The 19,004-nt window shown below is 44.7% G+C and overlaps 1 protein-coding gene across 1 annotated transcript in view; it reads right to left on the minus strand.

The window, feature by feature from the left end:
- STYXL1 (serine/threonine/tyrosine interacting like 1) overlaps window positions 1-19,004 on the minus strand; it is a 53,411-nt gene that overhangs the window by 15,237 nt on the left and 19,170 nt on the right. The window contains exons 4-6 of the mRNA XM_028498667.2: window positions 11,253-11,314; window positions 7,536-7,677; window positions 3,925-4,070 (exon numbers count right to left, since the gene is read on the minus strand). Coding sequence (XP_028354468.1) covers window positions 3,925-4,070; window positions 7,536-7,677; window positions 11,253-11,314 — 350 coding nt within the window. The remainder of the gene's footprint in view (window positions 1-3,924; window positions 4,071-7,535; window positions 7,678-11,252; window positions 11,315-19,004) is intronic.

The raw sequence follows: 19,004 nt of genomic DNA on the forward strand, positions 1-19,004 counted from the left end.
ACACACACAAAAAAAATAGTAATTATGTGAGGTGACGGATGTGTTAATCTTATGGTAATCAATCTGCATATATATGTATCAAGTCATCTTGTTGTAAACCTTAAATTTACACAATGTTATATGTCAATTATATATCAAAGCCAGGGGGAAAATTACAAAATTTGATCGTTTCCAAGGAAAGATTATTAGAGCACCAATCAGGTGTTTAGAAACAATTATCATCAAATAATAAGACTAATCTTATAAACAAGTTGGAAAACAGCCAGAAAAGCATGCCAGTCTAAGACCGTTCTCAAAGCATGCCTCCAGGAAACTGAGACCTAATGAAAATTCCCCTAACGGTTTCTTGGGTGACCTATTACAGTTCAGATGTCTGTAATAAAACAGTGGCTACGCATTTGTTGTTGGCATGGATTGAAAACTTACCTGTTACATTTAGTAAAATAAAACCTAGGCATAACCCCAAAAGAAAAAAACAAAAGAAATCCACTAACATTGTATGAACTGATGTTTCTAATATGATCTGTTTAGAGACCCCTTTGTTCCCATCAGTTCTCCATGGGAAATGCTAACCTATATCATTTCAAAGGTCAAACCAGCTCTAAAACACCTCTGGCTCCAAGTCTGACTCAGAAATAACATCTTAAGTACCTCAAGCTATCTTGCTGTCCACTTGAGCCTTTCAGAGCCTTCTGGCTTCAGCACATCTCCCCTCACCGTGAACCTACCACAAGCCCACATTCCTCCCAAACTGTTAGCCTCAAAAGCCTTCATCAATGAGCAGACACCACGCTGAGCCAACCCTCAAGTTTGTGAGACACACGGCCCTTCTACATGCAGGCAGGCCCACTACTTGCGGATGTGACCCAAAGCACTCCCCAGCGTTCAGGGTGACCCCGCCCAGGACGCTCAGCTTGCCAGGGGCCAAATGAAATCCTCCTGGTTTCATTCGGAAAATCTCACACAATACCCACCACAAATCTGTCAACTCTTCCTGATGCTTTCGAACCAGCTTCCTTTCCTGTGGTTGTTAACAGCTGTGGGGGAGAGGGTGTGGGACGGATAAAACATGCTCTGCTGTTAATTCTAGAGGACACGATTTTGACAACCACATCGACAAATGTAAAAGAAACTGGTATCACAAATTTACATGCCCATACTGAGCCCACTGCCTTCCCCCGACACTGCCACCGCCTCCTCCTGTGTCCCCTTCTCAGTGAGCCACACCACTGGCCACCTGTCACCCGCACCTGAACTGTGGCATTATTCTAGACTCCTCCCTCTCCCATGCCCCCCGCCCCATGTCTAATCAAAGCCGTTTCCTAAGCATTTCTTGCATCTGTCCTCTCCTCTTCATCCCCGCCTCCTACCAGGTCTCCCCAGACCCACTCTGCCTGCATTGGTCTGGGCTCTGCTCTGCAATCAGAGTTGATCTTTCTAAAGGGCAATCTAACCAGGTGCCCCTCCCCGGACTTAAAACCACTCAGTGGCTCACCAGCATCTCTCTCTAGTGTGGTCTTCACACGTGCCCTACTCACAGAACCCCTTTGCTCAAAGTGAAATCTTATTTAAGGGGTGCCACATATAAAACGGGAAATTAGAAATCACTGTGTCTAAAGGAGAGGGGCAGTCTCAGAGCCCAAATTCTGTGCCTCCATCTCCCTTCGCAAGAGTTCCTTGGGGAGCAGTAGGGACACTCCTGCTTTACACTGTGTCAGAACACGTAACAGGAAGGGAGTGGGGCTTTCACTCTTGCGCCTGAATTAATAACAAAGGTCCCAAAGTAGGGAGTGGCAAATACTTGGAACATACATTCTAAAGAGGGCCACAAACAAGCAGAGTAGAACTCACCCATCCAGGCCCTGCTAGATACCACCAGCCACCACCCTACCCCTCTTCCTAATCTACTTAAGAAGACTGGGGGCAAGGACAAGTCTCAGGTGTATACACGTCAAAACTGACCAAACTGTACATTTTAAATAGGTGCAGTTCATCCTATGCCAATTCCACCTTCCTAAAGCTTTAAAAGAAAAATAAAGAAGGTGAGGTATCAGCATGTGACATCTGCAGACCACAAAGACTCCCGCCCATCACTGCAAAGCCAGTAAGGGTGCTCCTCTAGGAGCGAGGAGGAGTGCCTGGCAGGATGGGAGGCTGGCTGTACACCTGTTGAGCTGAACTATCACAGCTCAGTAGAAGAAGGAGAAGAAGGCCTTTGGAGAACTTGACATACATACCCTGCATTTGGGAACAGGTATGACCCCAGACACAGGTCCCTACCTTTTCACACAGGTTGACTGGAGCAGCCAAGCCAGCAAGGCAAGAAGGGGCCTCCTTCCCCACTGTCACACTCCCCTGTGGCTCATTCTGGGATTCAGGTGAAAGAATATGGACGTGGCGGGAGGTCATGAGCTATCAAGGGAAGGGAAGGGCACTGGGGGTACTCCTGTCAGGAATTCTCAGCTGGCTCTCTCTGAAGGATGCTCAGTAACAGACAGGGCCCCCTGAACAGCCCCAAGAAAACCAGCAACAAAGGCCAGCAGCAGCACACGGAACCTGGCTGGGGCAGAACGAGAAGAAGGCACTTCCCTACCACTGACAAACAGCCAGTCACACAAGACAGGGCCCACACTGGACCCCCAGCACCAAAGGGACCAGACCCAGAAGAGGGGACGTAAGGAGATGTCCATAAAGCTATCCCACACCCCTCCCCACTCCCAGCCCTCAGCCCCCAGCAAATGGAAGGCTACCCAGCTCTGGAAGATGAGAAGAGAGGAGATTTGAGTTGAGACTGGAATGTTAAACTAGCCTAGATTGTACTGGACTGTTCTTATGCCCTTTTCAAAAAATTACTTCAAAAACACACAAAAGTAGAGAGAATAGTATAACAAACCTTGGATCTATCACCTTTCTGCAAGCATTATCAACTAATGGCCCATTTTGTTTCATCTATACCCCTGACTTCCCAACCCTCCCCAGATTATTTTGAAGGAAATTCCAGACATCATATCATTTTAATTATAAATATTTCATTATGTATCTCTAAAAGATAGGGACTCATATTTTTAAAATCATAGCCATAATAATGTCATCACAACCTAAAGAAATATATAACAATAATTCCTTACTATCATCAAATTCCAGTTCATAGGCACATTTCCCCTGCTGTTTTATAATATGACTAGACTGAAATTTTCCATAACCAAAAGCGGCCAGAAAGTATGGCATCTGCCCATGAGGCTGCAAAGGGCAAGAATGAGAGCACAGTTGAAGGCAATTGCTGTAAAGAATGAAACCTCTGCAGGTTCACATTCCATGACATTCAGACCCTTCAAGAAACCAGATACTATAAAATGCCCCCCAGGGACCAGTCCCTGCCTGCCTATCATTGCCACCCAGTGCTTGCCCTACCCTCACCCCATTCCCTTCTGGTTTGGTTCCAGGAAGTAAGTGCTCCTCTGGGCTCCAGACATCTGGTACATCCCTTGGCCACACCTTATTACAACCCCTGTCTCCCCCTTTTTACTGTATCCTCTGGACCCAGCCAGGGTTTGTGAGGCCACACGGCTAAGGATGGCGAGGCAGCCTCGAATCATGATGGCCCTGCCTACCCGTGTGACTTTGACCACGACCCACCATCCAGAACACCCTGCCCCGAATCCCTGCCCTCTGAACCAACCTCATCTATTAAACACCACCCTGGATTTTGCCTGAACCTGGCGATTATAAATTCATCATACTGGACTGGACTGGACCTCCTGGCTGCCCCACGTTCATTCCCAAGCCATCTTTGACATCTCTTCCATCTTTTCCATGTCATCTGTCTCCTTCTCCTCTTTATCCAACCCTGCTCCCTGCCCCTTGGTCCCCAGGGGAAGGCCATGCTCCCATCCAAGCCTGCCTGTGCTCAGCACCCTGCCTTACCTGCGGCATCCAGATGATCTTCTGTGTGTGGAAGAAGTGGTACATGGCCGAGAAGCTCTCATAGCCTCCTCTCAGGATACGGATGGGGTGGCGGGCGAGGTGAGTCAGGGTTCTGCCACACTCAACGGCAGCTCCAAGCACAATTCCTAAGAGTAGAGACCAAAGAGATCAATGGCCCCTGTGTGCTCACCATTTGCCTAAAGGACCAGTGGATAGGCACTCCATTCTGAAAAGCAATCGTCTAGAAAGCTGAAGCAAATATAAATAGAGATGAATGTTACAATTAAAATTTAAAAAGCAATTCACCACCAAGTAAGCTGATCTTTTTCTGTAAACTCCGAGATTTCATTTTTTTTTTTCATAATGTCGCAAGGAAGGATGATTCAACATGAGGGGAATGTGTATGTATTTATACAATATCACATATTATATACCATACAATTCATCTATTTAAAGTACATAAATTAATGTTTTTTAATATATTCACAGTTTTATAACCATCACTGCAGTCAATTTCAGAACATTTTAATCACCCCCAAAAGAAACCATGTACCAGTTGGAGGGTTTCATTCTTCACTTCCCTCCAAACATCCAGCTCTAGGCAACCATTAATCTAATTTCTACGGATTGACCTATTCTGGACATTTCATAGAAATTGAATTATACAATACGCGGCATTTTGTGTCTGGTTTCTTTCACTGAGTATAACGTTTTCAAAGTTCATCTATGTTGCAGCAAGTGTCAGCACTCCATCCTTTCTCATAGCTGAATAATATTCCACTGCGTGGCTCTCCACCTTTTGTTTATCCATTGATCTATTGATGAATATTTGGATGTTTCCATTTTGTGACTACCATGAATAAGGCTTCTATGAACATCCATGTGCAAGGTTTTGTGTGCACATGTTTAATTTCTCTTGGTATATACTGTGGACAAAGAATGTTGCTTGCCATATCAGTAAACAAAGGATGCTGCGGCCATCAAGCCATCAGCCACTGCAGCTGCCCCCGACTGTGCAATTTGCCACGAGCGGGCAAATTATATGCGTGTGATTTTTGGTTTTTGTTGTTCTGTGGTTGTGATTTCTTACCGAGTGAGGATGGGGGCTCCATAGCACTAAAGTGAGGTCAGGTATAGACTGTAGAGGGCGTTGTCTTTACTGACCAACATTTCCTAGGATTTCAGCGTCCAGCCGACAATCCTAGGATTGCAGACTGGAGCCCAACAGGATGAGCTTAGGGAAGAGGGGACAATTTCCTGGCTAAGGACCTCCTGAGAAGACTGGTTTTATTAAAGGTGGAAGCCTAGCGCCACCCAGTGACCGCTGGTGTGAATGCCCAACCCATGGAACTCCACCCATATATATTAGTCACTGAGCCACAAGCAGCAGCAAGGGGTGGTCAGCCCAAAGCAGGGGCTGAATGGAGAATGCAGTGCAGCCTCAGTGAAGCAGATTAGAACTGACCACGTTCCAGCGTCTGGCTGGAGTGACTGCACTGTTCTCCAGCATCACTACCCTGGCCTTAGGAGACCAGACAGAGCCAAACTGCCCAGATTTGAAACCTGGCCCCACCACTTACTAGGTGTGGTGGTTTAAAAACTCTCTCCACAAACCTAGAAAAATGGTACAGATGAACCGGTTTGCAGGGCAGAAGTTGAGACACAGATGTAGAGAACAAACATATGGACACCAAGGGGGGAAAGCCACTGGGGGGTGGGGATGGTGGTGTGATGAATCGGGCGACTGGGATTGACATGTATGCACTGATGTGGATAAAAGTGATGACTAATAAGAACCTGCTGTATAAAAAAAAAAGTAAAATTCAAAAAAATTTTTTTAAAAAATACTAAACTTTCATTGGGTTATTTGTATGGAAATATGTTAATCTAAATGTTTCAGACATTACATGAAATTCCTAAAAATCTTATATGTTCTGGTATAATGTTATAAGTCATAACTCTAGTTATTATTTTAAAATGTATGTCTCAGAAATAACTAAATTTCCTTGTTAATTGCATTATTATGAACTTTCATCAAGTCTTTACCTGTGGTCATTTTTAAGTCTTTTGCCATTTACAGACAGTTCTGGGTGTACTCTGATGCTTTTGCAAAACCGTTCCTATGAAAGGGTTTCATCTTCAAGGCATTCATGGAAAAGACTCTGACAAGTACAGGTTTCTGGTAACTGACTATACTGCTAAACTGAATGAATAAGCATTTTCAGAACTCTAATGGAAAACTGATGAATTCACAAAAGTGTTAACAAAAGATCAAGATGAAAAAAAAATTAATTACACGGGACTGAGTGAACTGATGAGAATGATTATAATTTTTGTGACTTTCCGTTTGAATAAAAAAAAAAACCTCTCTCCACAAATTCTTTCAAACGCCTCCCTTTAAAAGGTTGAGTTTAGGGACTTCCCTGGTGGCGCTCCCAATGCAGGGGGCCCAGGTTCGATCGCTGGTCAGGGAACTAGATCCCACATGCATGCTGCAACTAAGAGTTTGCATGCCACAACTAAGGAGCCCGCCTGCCACAACTAAGATGGTGCAACCAAATAAATAAATACATATTCTTTTAAAAAGGTTGAGTTTTAATTCCCCTCTCCTTGAGGGTAGGCTGTACTCAGTGACTTGCTTCTAATGAATAGAAAGTGGCAAGAGTGACTGTTTAAGTCCCAAGACTAGGTCATAAAGGGTACAGGGCTGTCCCTTTCTCTCCCTCTTTCTTGGATCACTTGCTCTGGGGTACACCGGTTGCCCTGTCGTGAAGCCATCTAGGCAGCCCCATGCAGAGGTCCATGCAGTGAGGAACTGAAGACTCCTAGCTATTCCCATGTGAGTGACTCATCTCAGAGGCACATTATCCTGGCCTGGCCAAACCTTCACATGACAGCAGTTCTGGCTGACGTCATAACTACAACCTTAGGACAGGCTAGAACCTCCCAGCTAAGCTACTCCTGAATTCCACAGAAACAAATAGATAATTAATGTTTATGGTATTAAACTACTGAGTTCTGGGGTCATTTGTTACACAGCAGTAGATACCCATGGTCCCACACCTGGGGAATGAGTTACTTCACCTTCCTGGACCCCAATTTCCTCATCAATAAAGTGGGGATGTTACCTATTAGGGCATAATTCTCCATGGTCTTTCATGTTTCTACATACCCTCTGAACAAAGGCACTGGCTTTTCAAGAATATGTGTATAACAAACAGCCTTGGATGATACAGACAGTTTCTGCCTCCAGAGCCAAGGGCACGCAGGTTTTCTGCCCATTTGTTAAAAAAGATTCAGGCCCCCTAAGCTCAGAGTTCTCCATAATACCACCCACTGCATTCTGGCTACTTTTATTGCTCTGAGAAATAAAGCCCTTTGTCTCTGACCCAGGAGCCTCATGTCTTTTGCCAGCATCCATGAAATCATGGCAGGCTCACTTGTCATCTTGCAAGGAAGGAAAAATCCCAGACCCTTCCCAGTTCCTGACATTGCCATCCTCATCGGGTTGCTCTGCAGATTGCACGAGGTGACCCAGGCAGAGCTCCTGGCATGCGACAAAAGTGCTCAATAACTTAACTCATATTCTTGCTGCTACTGTAAAAACCCACCTTGATCGCCTTCATCAGAGTTGTCGTCATCACTGTCACCTTTTAGGATTACCTCCAGGGAGCTGGTGTTGTTATCATACACCACACAGTATTCCACACACTCCAGATCCACAGAATCCGGGATAAGATATTCACCTGCCCTCTAAAGAAACCACAAAAGAAGGCTATTGGCGGGTGGGTTCAGCTGAACCCACATTCCCTGTACACCGGCACTGGGAGGAGCCGGAGGTGGGACGGTGTCCATCTCCCTGACTACACACAGGCACGGAAGCGCTGAGAGTGGACCAGAGAGTCTGCTAGACTCCAAGGATCTGCCACACCCATATTCCCTCCTGGGGGAGGCTGACCACAGCCGACTGGGCCAGAGATAACTGCCTGGCCAAAGAACAGTGGTCTATTGACCAGCCCACAGCCCATGAGGTGCCCTGGCATGAGTGCTATGAGAGCAGTCGTGGCCCCCTTAACTAATGACATTCTCTGTCTGGGGGACAGTGTTGGCGCTGGGGACTGAATCCAAAATCTGCCATGAAGAGGGTAGTAAGCAGAAGCCTTGAATGGACAGAAGTCATAAGCAAGCAGGTATAATGAGGCAGACTGTAAGCTCAAATGGAAGCTCTGTGAGAGCAGGAACTTTTGTCCCTTTATAGCCACTGATGTAACCTGAGCTTCCAGAACAGTGCCTGGCACACAGTAGGCCATAAATATGGTTAAAGGAAGGAATGGGCAAACAGCAGCAATGAGGTCGTGAGGAGGAGCTGGGGACTGGCTGAGGCATCATTATGCTGGACCACAAGGGCAGGAAAAACGGGTGCCTTCTGCCAAGGAGGTGATGACCTCTCCCAGTACCAGAACTGCCCAGGACTCCAAAGGGTGTCCCAGAGCTCGGGAAGGCCCAGCTGGTAGCAGCAGAGAGGTGAGTCTTCACTTGTTCGCAATGCTTCCTGAAAGCCCCCACTACTCAGGGGAACCTGAGCCTGGCTCTGTCCCTTGTGGCCTGAGCTGACTGTCGTAGAGGCCCTGACAGAGGACATTCAGGTGGGATAGGACGAGTGTGCATCTACTGTACTTCAAGGCAGAGCAGTAAGGCCCCTGGAAGTACAGACCCAGGACGTTCTCCGGGATTCTAAGGAGATAAATCACATTCGTTTAACAAAATTGGGAGACAGACGGCGCTCAGAGGATGAGCAGGATTTAGACAGGTGATAATGAGGGGGTAGAAGCCTCTGCGTATGGAGAAGAGCACGAGCAAAGGGGAAGGTGAGAACAGCCCCTAGAGGCTTGAGCAGGTGTGAGCACAGGAGAGTTGTGGCCGAACATCCATTTTTACTTAATAAACATTTGTTGAGGACTCACTTTGCACTTACACTGTGCTAGGTTCTGAAATACGGAGATACAAAAAAAAAGAAAAAAACAAAAAGGGAAATGCCCGAGTTGGCCTGGAGGACTCAGAAGGGTCTCATGCGACAGGAGGCATTTGAGATAAGACTGTGAGGGCAAGTGGAAATTTGCCAGATGGACAAGGGCTGGGGGAGCATTCCAGGCTGAAGGAACAGATACCCGTCATTCATTTTTTAGTTAACAAATAGGTCCCAAGCACCTACCAGATGCCAGGGACCAGAGTGGGCACCCGGGATACAATGATGAACAAAGCATACACGTCCCTGGGTCACAGAGAGCAGTGTGTCCAAGGGACCACACATATTGTCATTTCCTAGATTGTAAGAGACCATTGGTTGTAAGATGCACCACCAATTTCATAACATTTGCAATCAGGAGCGTACACAGAAGGAGAGGTGTGTTGGCACATAACGCTACTTCAGGCAGGGTGGGGAGCAAGTGGTCCTGGGAAGACCTGAACTGGTGATCTAAAGCCCAGACCTCCCTCTTGGGCCCTGTTGCTCTCTGTGTCCCCTGCACACTGGGTTCTCCTTCTCAGACCACTTTGTCCTGAAGCCTGAGGCACGACCACCAGCGATGCTCAGACTCCCATCCTCCGAACTCCACCACCAGAGGAGGAGGAGCAGCCTTCCCTAATGCCAATTCTGATGTGCTGTTTTCTTCCCAGGCCAATCACCGTGGCCAGGGTCTGGATCTTATTCTAGGGAGCACCACTAGACCCACATGATTTAAGCAGAGAGAGGAGGAGTTCCCCTCAAAAAAGTGGAGGTACCAGGCAGAAAAACAACAGATGTTGGCCACATTCACTTTTGGGGGAAAAGACTTTGTCACTTTAAGGTGCAAATCAATTGTAGGATATATTCCAATCTCAGAAGTGTTAAAATACAAGGACAAATGAGCGTCTTAGAACCCAGGAAACACGGCAGGACAAGGTTGTGGAGGTGTCAGGGGAGAGTGGAGGCATGCCGGATGAGGCTGGAGAGGGAGGTGGAACCAGATCCGGTGTGTGAACACCGACTTGGGGGCTGTGTGTCCCGCTGATGCTGGGGTTCCCTTCCGGCCTTCAGGCCTGTAACCTCCTGGCCAGAAACTAGGGGAGGGGAGGTGTGAGGTGTCAGCCTGGCCAAGGGGCTGAGGCAGAGGGAATGCCTCTTTTCCAGAGCTGGGGGTACTGCCAGAATCAAAGGAACACACAGATTGGAGAGGTGAGTTGGAAGCTGAAGCCATACAGGATGAAGGGGCTCTGAATCAGCTGCAGAACACCAAGGAAGGCCTGAAATGGAGATGAAGAGCTAGAGTATGCAGCCGGAAGACTGAAAATCCAGAGAGGAAAAAAGCAGAAAATGACACACTAGGGCGGGGAAAGGGAGGTGTTAGGAGCAAGCTTATCCCAGAAAAATGCTTGAGGCAGGGCACAGGTTCCCTGGCAAGTTGTGCGGGAAAGGGCCAGAGGTGGAGTGCACAGCAGCACGGTGGCAGTGGGAACAGGGAGAAGGGGGAAATATGGCAAGACAGAATTTTGGAAGTAAAATTGACAGGATGGCTAACTGCATGTGGACAGCTGAAGCTGTAAGCTTGGATGGGATCTCTGAAGAAAGTATACTGACCGACAGATATACAAGAACAGAGTAGTGGTTTCTTCAGGTGGCAACAGGAGAAAACGAAGCTGAACCAAAGAGGTAGAGAAGAAACCAGGGAAGCAAGGGAGAACCTGGAAGTCAAGGGCAGAGAATGTGGTCAGGGTGGGAGGGGTCAAGATGGAGCCCAAGTGAAGGCTGCCAGGCTCAGCAGGGACCAGAGAGAGAAGACTCCCCACGGGGCTGGAGGGAAGGGCTTCACTGCAGGAGCGAGGCCGGTGACTGCCTGCAGGGCCCAGTCATTATAAACGCTGGACCGGGAATAGGAAGACAGGATGGAAATGGAAGGGAGGGGAGGGAAGGGGCTTCCGTCTCTGGGTTATACTATTTCTATGGCTTGTTGTCTGTTGCCCGAGTAGAAGAGACGCTCCATGAGGCAGGCAGAATGCATTAAGGGCATCTTGTATTCTGTTGTATCCCCAGGGTCTGGAACATTGCCTGGCAAGTCAAGGAATTAAAGCAACATGTGCTTAATGAAGCTGTTGACCGTGGGGGGCAGTGGGGAGACCTTAAGGAGTGTGAAACAGTGTAGGAGACCCTCATGGTGGACGCACAAGGGCAGTCCTGTTTCTGCCGCCCACAGCGACCAGTAGTAGGTGCTGCCTCCTGGACCTCGGACACAATCTCCCATTCTCCCCACCCTCCTGTAAGGTAGCCCCAGATTCTGACTCTGCCCATATACCTTCTTCACAAGACGGGCTGTAATCACATGGCTTTCATCATACTCCCTTTTGGAACGCACATCTGAAAAGGAAAAGTATTTAACTAATAACTGCACTTGCAAAGGAACACATGACCAAACTAGAGCACTTACATAAGCATTAACGTATATTTGTTCGGCAGTTAGGCAACAGTTGTCGTGAATTTAAAATTCAAAGCATGTAGTTGTCCTATTCTAGGCGGCCCACAGAACTCCCCTGCCCCCTCATATCCACACCCATATCCCCCGTAAGGAACAGTGAGACTCCGCATCTATGATTTAGGGGGAGTTCCCTCTGAGGTCGAAAAAAGCAGGGAGGGGAGAAATCCAAGTCAGAGGAGCCTCATACTAAATGCCCCATGGAATTTTAGACCCAAATTCAGACTCTAGAACCTAGGAGTTGAGGTTCTAATGCCCCTGTGAGGACAGAAGTTGTGGTACTGACGTCCTCCTCTAAGTTGGGAGGAACATGGAACATAAATCCTAAAAAGAACCGTTATGCATAAATCTTAAAAAGGACTGTTATCCAAAATACACCAAGGATCCTTAAAATACAAGAAAACGATCAACTCAATTTTAAAATGGGCAAAAGATATGAACAGACACACCATACCAAAGATAAATGGCAAATAAGCATATGGAAAGATGCTCCACATCATATGTCATCAAGGAAATGCAAATTGAAACAGGAGATACCACTACATGCTTATCAGAATGACAAAAAAATCAAAACACAGAACACCAAATGCTGGTGAGGATGCAGAGCAACAGGAACTGTCATTTGTTGCCAGTGGGGATGTAAAATGGTACAGCCATTTTGGAAGACAGTTTGGCAGTTTTTAATAAAACCAAACATTCTCTTAACAGCAGTTGTGCTCCTTGGTATTCACTCAAATGAGTGGAAAATGTATGACCACAGATGCTTATAGCAGCTTTTTCATAACTGCCAAAACTTGAGAGCAGCCAATATGTCCTTAAGTAGGTGAGTGGATAAATAAACTGTGGTACATCCAAACAATGAAATATTAATGAAACTGAAAAGAAAAGAGCTATCAAGTCATGAAAAGATATGGAGGGAAGTTAAATGCATATATGTGACAGAAGCCAATCTGAAAAGGTTTCATTTCGCACTGTCCAATTCCAACTATATGACATTCTAGAAAAGGCAAAACTGTAAAGAGCAGTCGCTGCCAGGGGTTAGTGAGAGAGGGATGGATAGGCAGAACATACAGGATTTTTAGGTCAGGAAAACTATTCTGTGTGATATTATAATGATGGACATATGTCATTATATATTTGTCAAAACCCACAGAATGTATCAATACATCAACCCTAATGTGGGTTTTAGGGGATAATGATGTGTCAATGTAGGTTCATCAACTGTAACAACTATACCACTCTGGTTTGGGATGCTGATAGTTGAGAAGGCTGTACCTGTGGGGTGTGGGGGGAGTCAGGGGTTATATAGGAACTCTCTGTACTTTCTGTTCAATTTTGCTGTGAACCTAAAACTTCTCTAAAAAACGTCTATTTTTTTAAAAAGACATAAGCAAGCACTAACCATAAAAGAAAACGTTGACAAACCTAATCCTATTAAATCCTATTAAAATTTAAAACTTCTCTTTTCATTAAAATACAACATTGAGGGGACTTCCCTGGTGGCACAGTGGTTAAGAATCCGCCTGCCAAGGCAGGGGACACAGGTTCAATCCCTGGTCCGGGAAGATCAACTAAGACCGTCCACCACAACTACTGAGCCTGTACTCTAGAGCCCACGAGCCACAACTACTGAGCCCACGTGCCACAACTACTGAAGCCCGCGCACCTAGAGCCCGTACTCCGCAACAAGAGAAGCCACCGCAATGAAAAGCCCGCACACCGCAACGAAGAGCAGCCCCCGCTCACCGCAACTAGAGAAAGCCCGCACGCAGCAACGAAGACCCAATGCAGCCAAAAAATAAATAAATAAAAAATTTAAAAATACAACATTAAGAAAGCAAAAGGGCAAGCCAGAGACTGCGAGAAAATATCCCTAATACAAATAACTAAGAAAATCTTGTATCCAGAATTTATAAAGAACTTACAAAAATTCAGACATCTGAAGATATCTTTATCTGAAGATACCTGTATTATGAGACACATTTAGAAACAGCTCAAGACCACACCCCTAGGCTGACTCCAGCCCAGTAAAGTGCCTGCCGAAGGAAACTCAAGGCTTCCAAAGAACTTACTGTTTATTCCAGCCAACACCTGAAGATAGGGCCCCTGTCTCCCAGGCCCTGTGGAGGGTAAGAACCTAACTCGGATAAGCACCAGTTAGCAAACGCCCCTGGGTTTCACATGGTCCAACTCCCATCCCCTTTTTGTAGTTTTTTGCTTCCCTGACTGAGTTCCACTCATCTCCCTCCCTATTCCCTCACTCTCCCTTTAAAAGGCCCAGTTGCCTCTGTGCAAATTGACGTGGAGTTCCATTCACACTGGACTCTTCCCTATGGCAATAGTAGACTACTGATCAAACTCTGTGTTCACCACTCTGACTGGTGTCTGGCTTTGTTTATCTTTAACATTATTTAACAACAAAAATGAACAAACTACAGTATAGCTACATACAACAACATAAGCGAATCTTAATCATATAATTTTGAGCAAAGGAAGTCAGAGACATGGTCTATATGGCTTAAAAACAAGTAAAACTGAGTATAGTATATTATAAGCTTGTTTCACTCTTAAATATAGATGCAAAAATCTGAAATGAATAGGAAGCTAAACCTAACAGTGTTCACAAAAAATAATATAACATGATCTAGTAGGAACTCTGTCATACTAGAAAATCATACTAGAAAATCTTTAAGATATTAAAGAAGGCACTTCCTTGGTGGTGCAGTAGTTAAGAATCCGCCTGCCAATAAGTTTAAAAAAAAAAAAAGAATGCCTGCCAATGTAGGGGACACGGGTTCAAGTCCTGGTCCGGGAAGATCCCACGTGCCGTGGAGCAACTAAGCCTGTGCGCCACAACTACCGAGCCTGAGCTCTAGAGCTCACGAGCCACAACTACTGAACCTGTGTGCCACAACTACTGAAGCCCACGCGCCTAGAGCCCATGCTCCACAACAAGAGAAGCCACCGCAATGAGAAGCTCACGCACCACAACAAAGAGTAGCCCCCGCTCGCCGCAACTAGAGAAAGCCTGCGTGCAGCAACAAAGACCCAAAGCAGCGAAACATAAATATTTTTTAAGATATTAAAGGAGAAAAACTATGTTCATTTTAACAAATTAAGAAAATTTTCAATTCATGTCATGAAAAAAGTTCTTAGTACATTAGGTATATATGGTAACTTCCTTAACGTGATAGGTAAATTACTCAGTATCTACAGTAAACATCATACTGATTGATAAAGTGAGAAACAAGACAAAATGCTCACTATTACTGTAACAGAGAAGAACAAACCTGACTCCATATTGGATCTATTCCTTTATCTCTAACCTTTGTGCTCTGTTGCCTGTGCTTAGTCATGCTGGCTCTACAACTTTGTAAAGGAATGTTGCCTATAGCATGAAATATATATAATAGCCCTTTCTCGAGGTTCTGACTCCCAGGCTTGACCTTTAAAAGGTATAACATTTGTCTTGTTGGAGGTTTACAGGAACATTGCGACCAGACCTATGTGGACAGCTGCAAGAAGAAAGGATTATTATATACCCTCTGGAGTCTGGCCAGCGCCAAGAAGTTTGCAATAACCAGCCACATGCCCTCCCCTTTTAGTATAAAATGGGCCTGAATTCTAACTCAAGTAGGATGGTTCTTTGGGACACGAGTCCACCATCTTCTCAGTCTGCTGGCTTTCCAAATAAAGTCACTATTCCTTGCCCCAACAACTCATCTCTTGATTTATTGGTCTGTGGTGCAGTGAGCAGTACAAGCTTGGACTTGGTATCATCACTGTTCCTTTTTTTTTTTCTTAAACATCTTTAATGGAGTATAATTGCTTTACAATGGTGTGTTAGTTTCTGCTTTATAACACACTATTCCTTTTTAACACTGTACTGGAGGGCAAAGGGCATAGCAATGTAGTGAGACTTAAGAATTGAAACAGAAGAAATAAAACTTCTGTTATAAGCGGATAAATGATTGTTTTACATAAAATCAGAACATAGCAACAGACGGGGCAGATAAGAGTCTTGCTGGTTTTGCTGCCAGTATAAAGGAATCTACTGGTACTTCATCCTCTGAATAAAACCTGCTTTTACCACTGCTTCTTCTCCCACCAACAGAAAAATGTGGAGCAGTGTCTAGAACTACACTGGCATCACCTCCTGTTACCATGTCAACAGATGAGTCTCAGGATACTGATGAAGATGCATGCATCCACAGTCATGATGGAAGTGACCTAAGTGACAACATGTCAGAGGGTAGTGATGATTCTGGACTTCACTGGGCTCAGCCAGTTCTACAAGAACTAGTAGAATAAATGCAAAGGAGGTCTTGGCAGTCTAAGGGACTGAAGGAGATTGTATCTTCTATGCTCCTTTTTTTTTAGAAAAGAAAAAGATCACAGCAAACATTTCAATCATCCTTTTGTTAGTGTACACATCCTTGAAAAAGCAGCTAAAGGAAGAAGTAAACTTTGGACAAGGCTTTAGTTCCTAGTTTGTAAATCTATTACATTTTATATTCATTCACAGTAATAGACAATCTTTTATTTTGAAAATTGCTTTGATAGTTTCCAATGTTGATTTTTAAGTGGTACTCTTTTCCTTAGGACTTTATGTATATCTATTGATTGTTGTATAAATTTTAGCAAATCCAAGGGAGTTAGTATGCTAAACCAGCAGACATCTAATCTGTTAGCTCATGCGTTTAACTGAAATGAGAAAGCCAAGATGGCATTTTATTGCCTTGTGCAGCTACAACTTGTTTTTCCCCATGTCTATCTTTTCCTGTTTCACTTTAACTTATTCTCAGTTCCTTGTTTAGTTCTATAAAAATTGGCACACTTAATAGCAAATTATTTGAAGAATTTGCCTGTTTTATATAATTTTAGCACTTAAAAAATTTTTAGAGATGATAAGACATTTAAATTGAAGTAAACATAAACCAAAATGTGAGAAATGGAGACCTGATTGAAATAAAAAGGTGTTTGTTTGGGCTTTGTTAGGACTGCAGCCCAAGAGACACCGATTCAAGAAGCACTTGAATTGTGTTCCGCCAGATTATAAAATGGGGGAGGCTTATAAAGGGCAAAAAAACTTCACAAGGTTACATACATTGTTTGTCAAGAATTAGGATTGGAGATGGCAAGAGGTAAGGGTGCTTGTTAAGCAAGGATTGGTTGGGGATTGAGATGATTATATAGTTTCAGTGCAGGAAGAGGGGGCTCAGACTTTGAGACTACAAGGGTGAAGCTAGCAGCTGCTAGCAGATACTGTTTTGAAAATGGCTGGTGGTATCCATGAGTTTTATACGGTTCAGAAAATTCAAGCTCTCAGTGATGTAGGAACATGTCTAAAACCACATCCACAGTGGCCACCCAGATCCATTTTGGATGCCTGAACCATAGCTACTCCATTCTCACTTTTAAATGATCTTAAATATGTCATCAGAAAGTTTTTCCAACAACTGACATTGTATCAGTCCAGGCATTTATTTCCTGAGTTTTGATCAGTATTTCTTATTTGGGTACGTTAATCGCCATAAAAACAGTGATTTTGATCCATTTTTGCTGTTGTTGCTGTTGCTACTGCTATAACGGCTTAAGATGTTGCACATTGTCATAGTTTTAACCTATGTATAGTTTTTTCTAGAAATAACATGTGTTGAACAGTAACACTTTATACCTATATACACATGTTTACTCTGGTCTCTTTGGAGGAATGCTTTTAGCCTTATTTGCAAAAGGTCATTTTTCTTTGCTGGAATTATCTTTTGCAGAATATTAGTGTGTGCAAGTTTGAGCAATGAAACACGAAATGTGCAAGTTCAATCCACTGAATTGATTTTCACATCTTTTCTCCATGCCAGAGTCTGTATTTTGTATGCTACTTATTTTGAATGGATGTAGTAAATTCACAGCCCTCAGCTTTTATTTTGCAATAACTCAACCCCTAAGCTCTATAGTGAAAGGATTTTCATCTTAAATACCAGCCATCAGTAACTTCTTTTTTTTGTTTGTTTCTTTTTGGCCTGTTTTGGTACAGCTACTTCCTAAAGGACAGTGTTAAGTCATATATTTGAGAAAAATGGTTGGTATCTATATGGCTACTCAACTGAATAAAGAACTCTAAGTGATATTTGGAAAGTGCAAACCTGGAATGAGGAGACATGATTATTCCTTCAAACTATACAGAATCTCACTTCTTTAATAGCTACCTATGGCTTCAGAATTTCACAACAAACTCAGGATAAGAGAGACAGTATGACTGCTGGCAGACCAGCTGCAACTTCCTATGAACACAATGAAAAAGACTAGTGAAACTCAAGTACATTCTAGATTAAAAATCCACACTTTCCCAGGGATCTCCACAAACTAGTACATGTCCTCGTTGTCCCATTGAGACAGGCTGGAACCTGGGACCCTTTGGTGCAGTATTTGCACCTGGACAAAAGTCTCCTCCAGCAATAAATACAAAGAAACTATAAGGGACTAAAAATAACTACATGCATGCCCAGTTGGGAAAATTATGAACAACAAGATACAAAAAAGACCAAAAACCCAACTGCCACTTCTGAGGAGTTGAGAGCAAAAGCAGGGTGCTGCACAGCTGGTTTGGTGGTGCTGAACACAGCACTACCAAGGGGGCGGGCAGACCACCTTATTATTATAATTCAAATATATATTCTCTTACTGACAAAGTTGACACAAAGCAGAATTATAAGCCAAATACAGAAGATTGGTTCAAGATGGCAGAGTAGAAGGACGTGCTCTCAACTCCCTCTTTCGAGAGCAACAGAATCACAACTAACTGCTGAACAATCATCAATAGGAAGACACTGGAACTCACCAGAAAAGATACCCCACATCCAAAGACAAAGGAGAAGCCACAATGAGACGGTAGGAGGGGTGCAATCACAATAAAATCAAATCCCATAACTGCCGGGTGGGTGACTCACAAACTGGAGAACACTTATACCACAGAAGTCCACCCACTGGAGTGAAGGTTCTGAGCCCCACTTCAGGGTTCCCAATGTGGGGGTCCGGCAACAGGAGGAAGAATTCCTAGAGTCAGACTTTGAAGGCTAGTGGGAGTTGATTGAAGGACTTCGACATGACTGGGGGAAACAGAGACTCCACTCTCAGAGGGCACACACAACGTAGTGTGTGCATCGGGACCCAGGGGAAGGAGTAGTGACCCCAGAGGAGACTGAACTAGACCTACCTGCTAGTGTTGGATGGTCTCCTGCAGAGGCAGGGGGTGGCTGTGGCTCACCGTGAGGACAAGGACACTGGCAGCAAAAGTTCTGGGAAGTACTCCATGGCGTGAGCCCTCCCAGAGGCAGCCATTAGCCCCACCAAAGAGCCCAGGTAGGCTCCAGTGTTGGATCACCTCAGGCCAAACAACCAACAGCGAGGGAACCCAGCCCCATCCATCAGCAGACAAGCGGATTAAAGTTTTACTGAGCTCTGCCCACCAGAGCAACACCCAGCTCTACCCACCACCAGTTCCTCCCATCAGGAACCTTACACAAGCCTCTTAGATAGCCTCATCCACCAGAGGGCAGACAGCAGAAGCAAGAA

The sequence above is a fragment of the Physeter macrocephalus genome, chromosome 14 (assembly GCF_002837175.3).
Source record: "Physeter macrocephalus isolate SW-GA chromosome 14, ASM283717v5, whole genome shotgun sequence".
NCBI lineage: Eukaryota > Metazoa > Chordata > Mammalia > Artiodactyla > Physeteridae > Physeter > Physeter macrocephalus.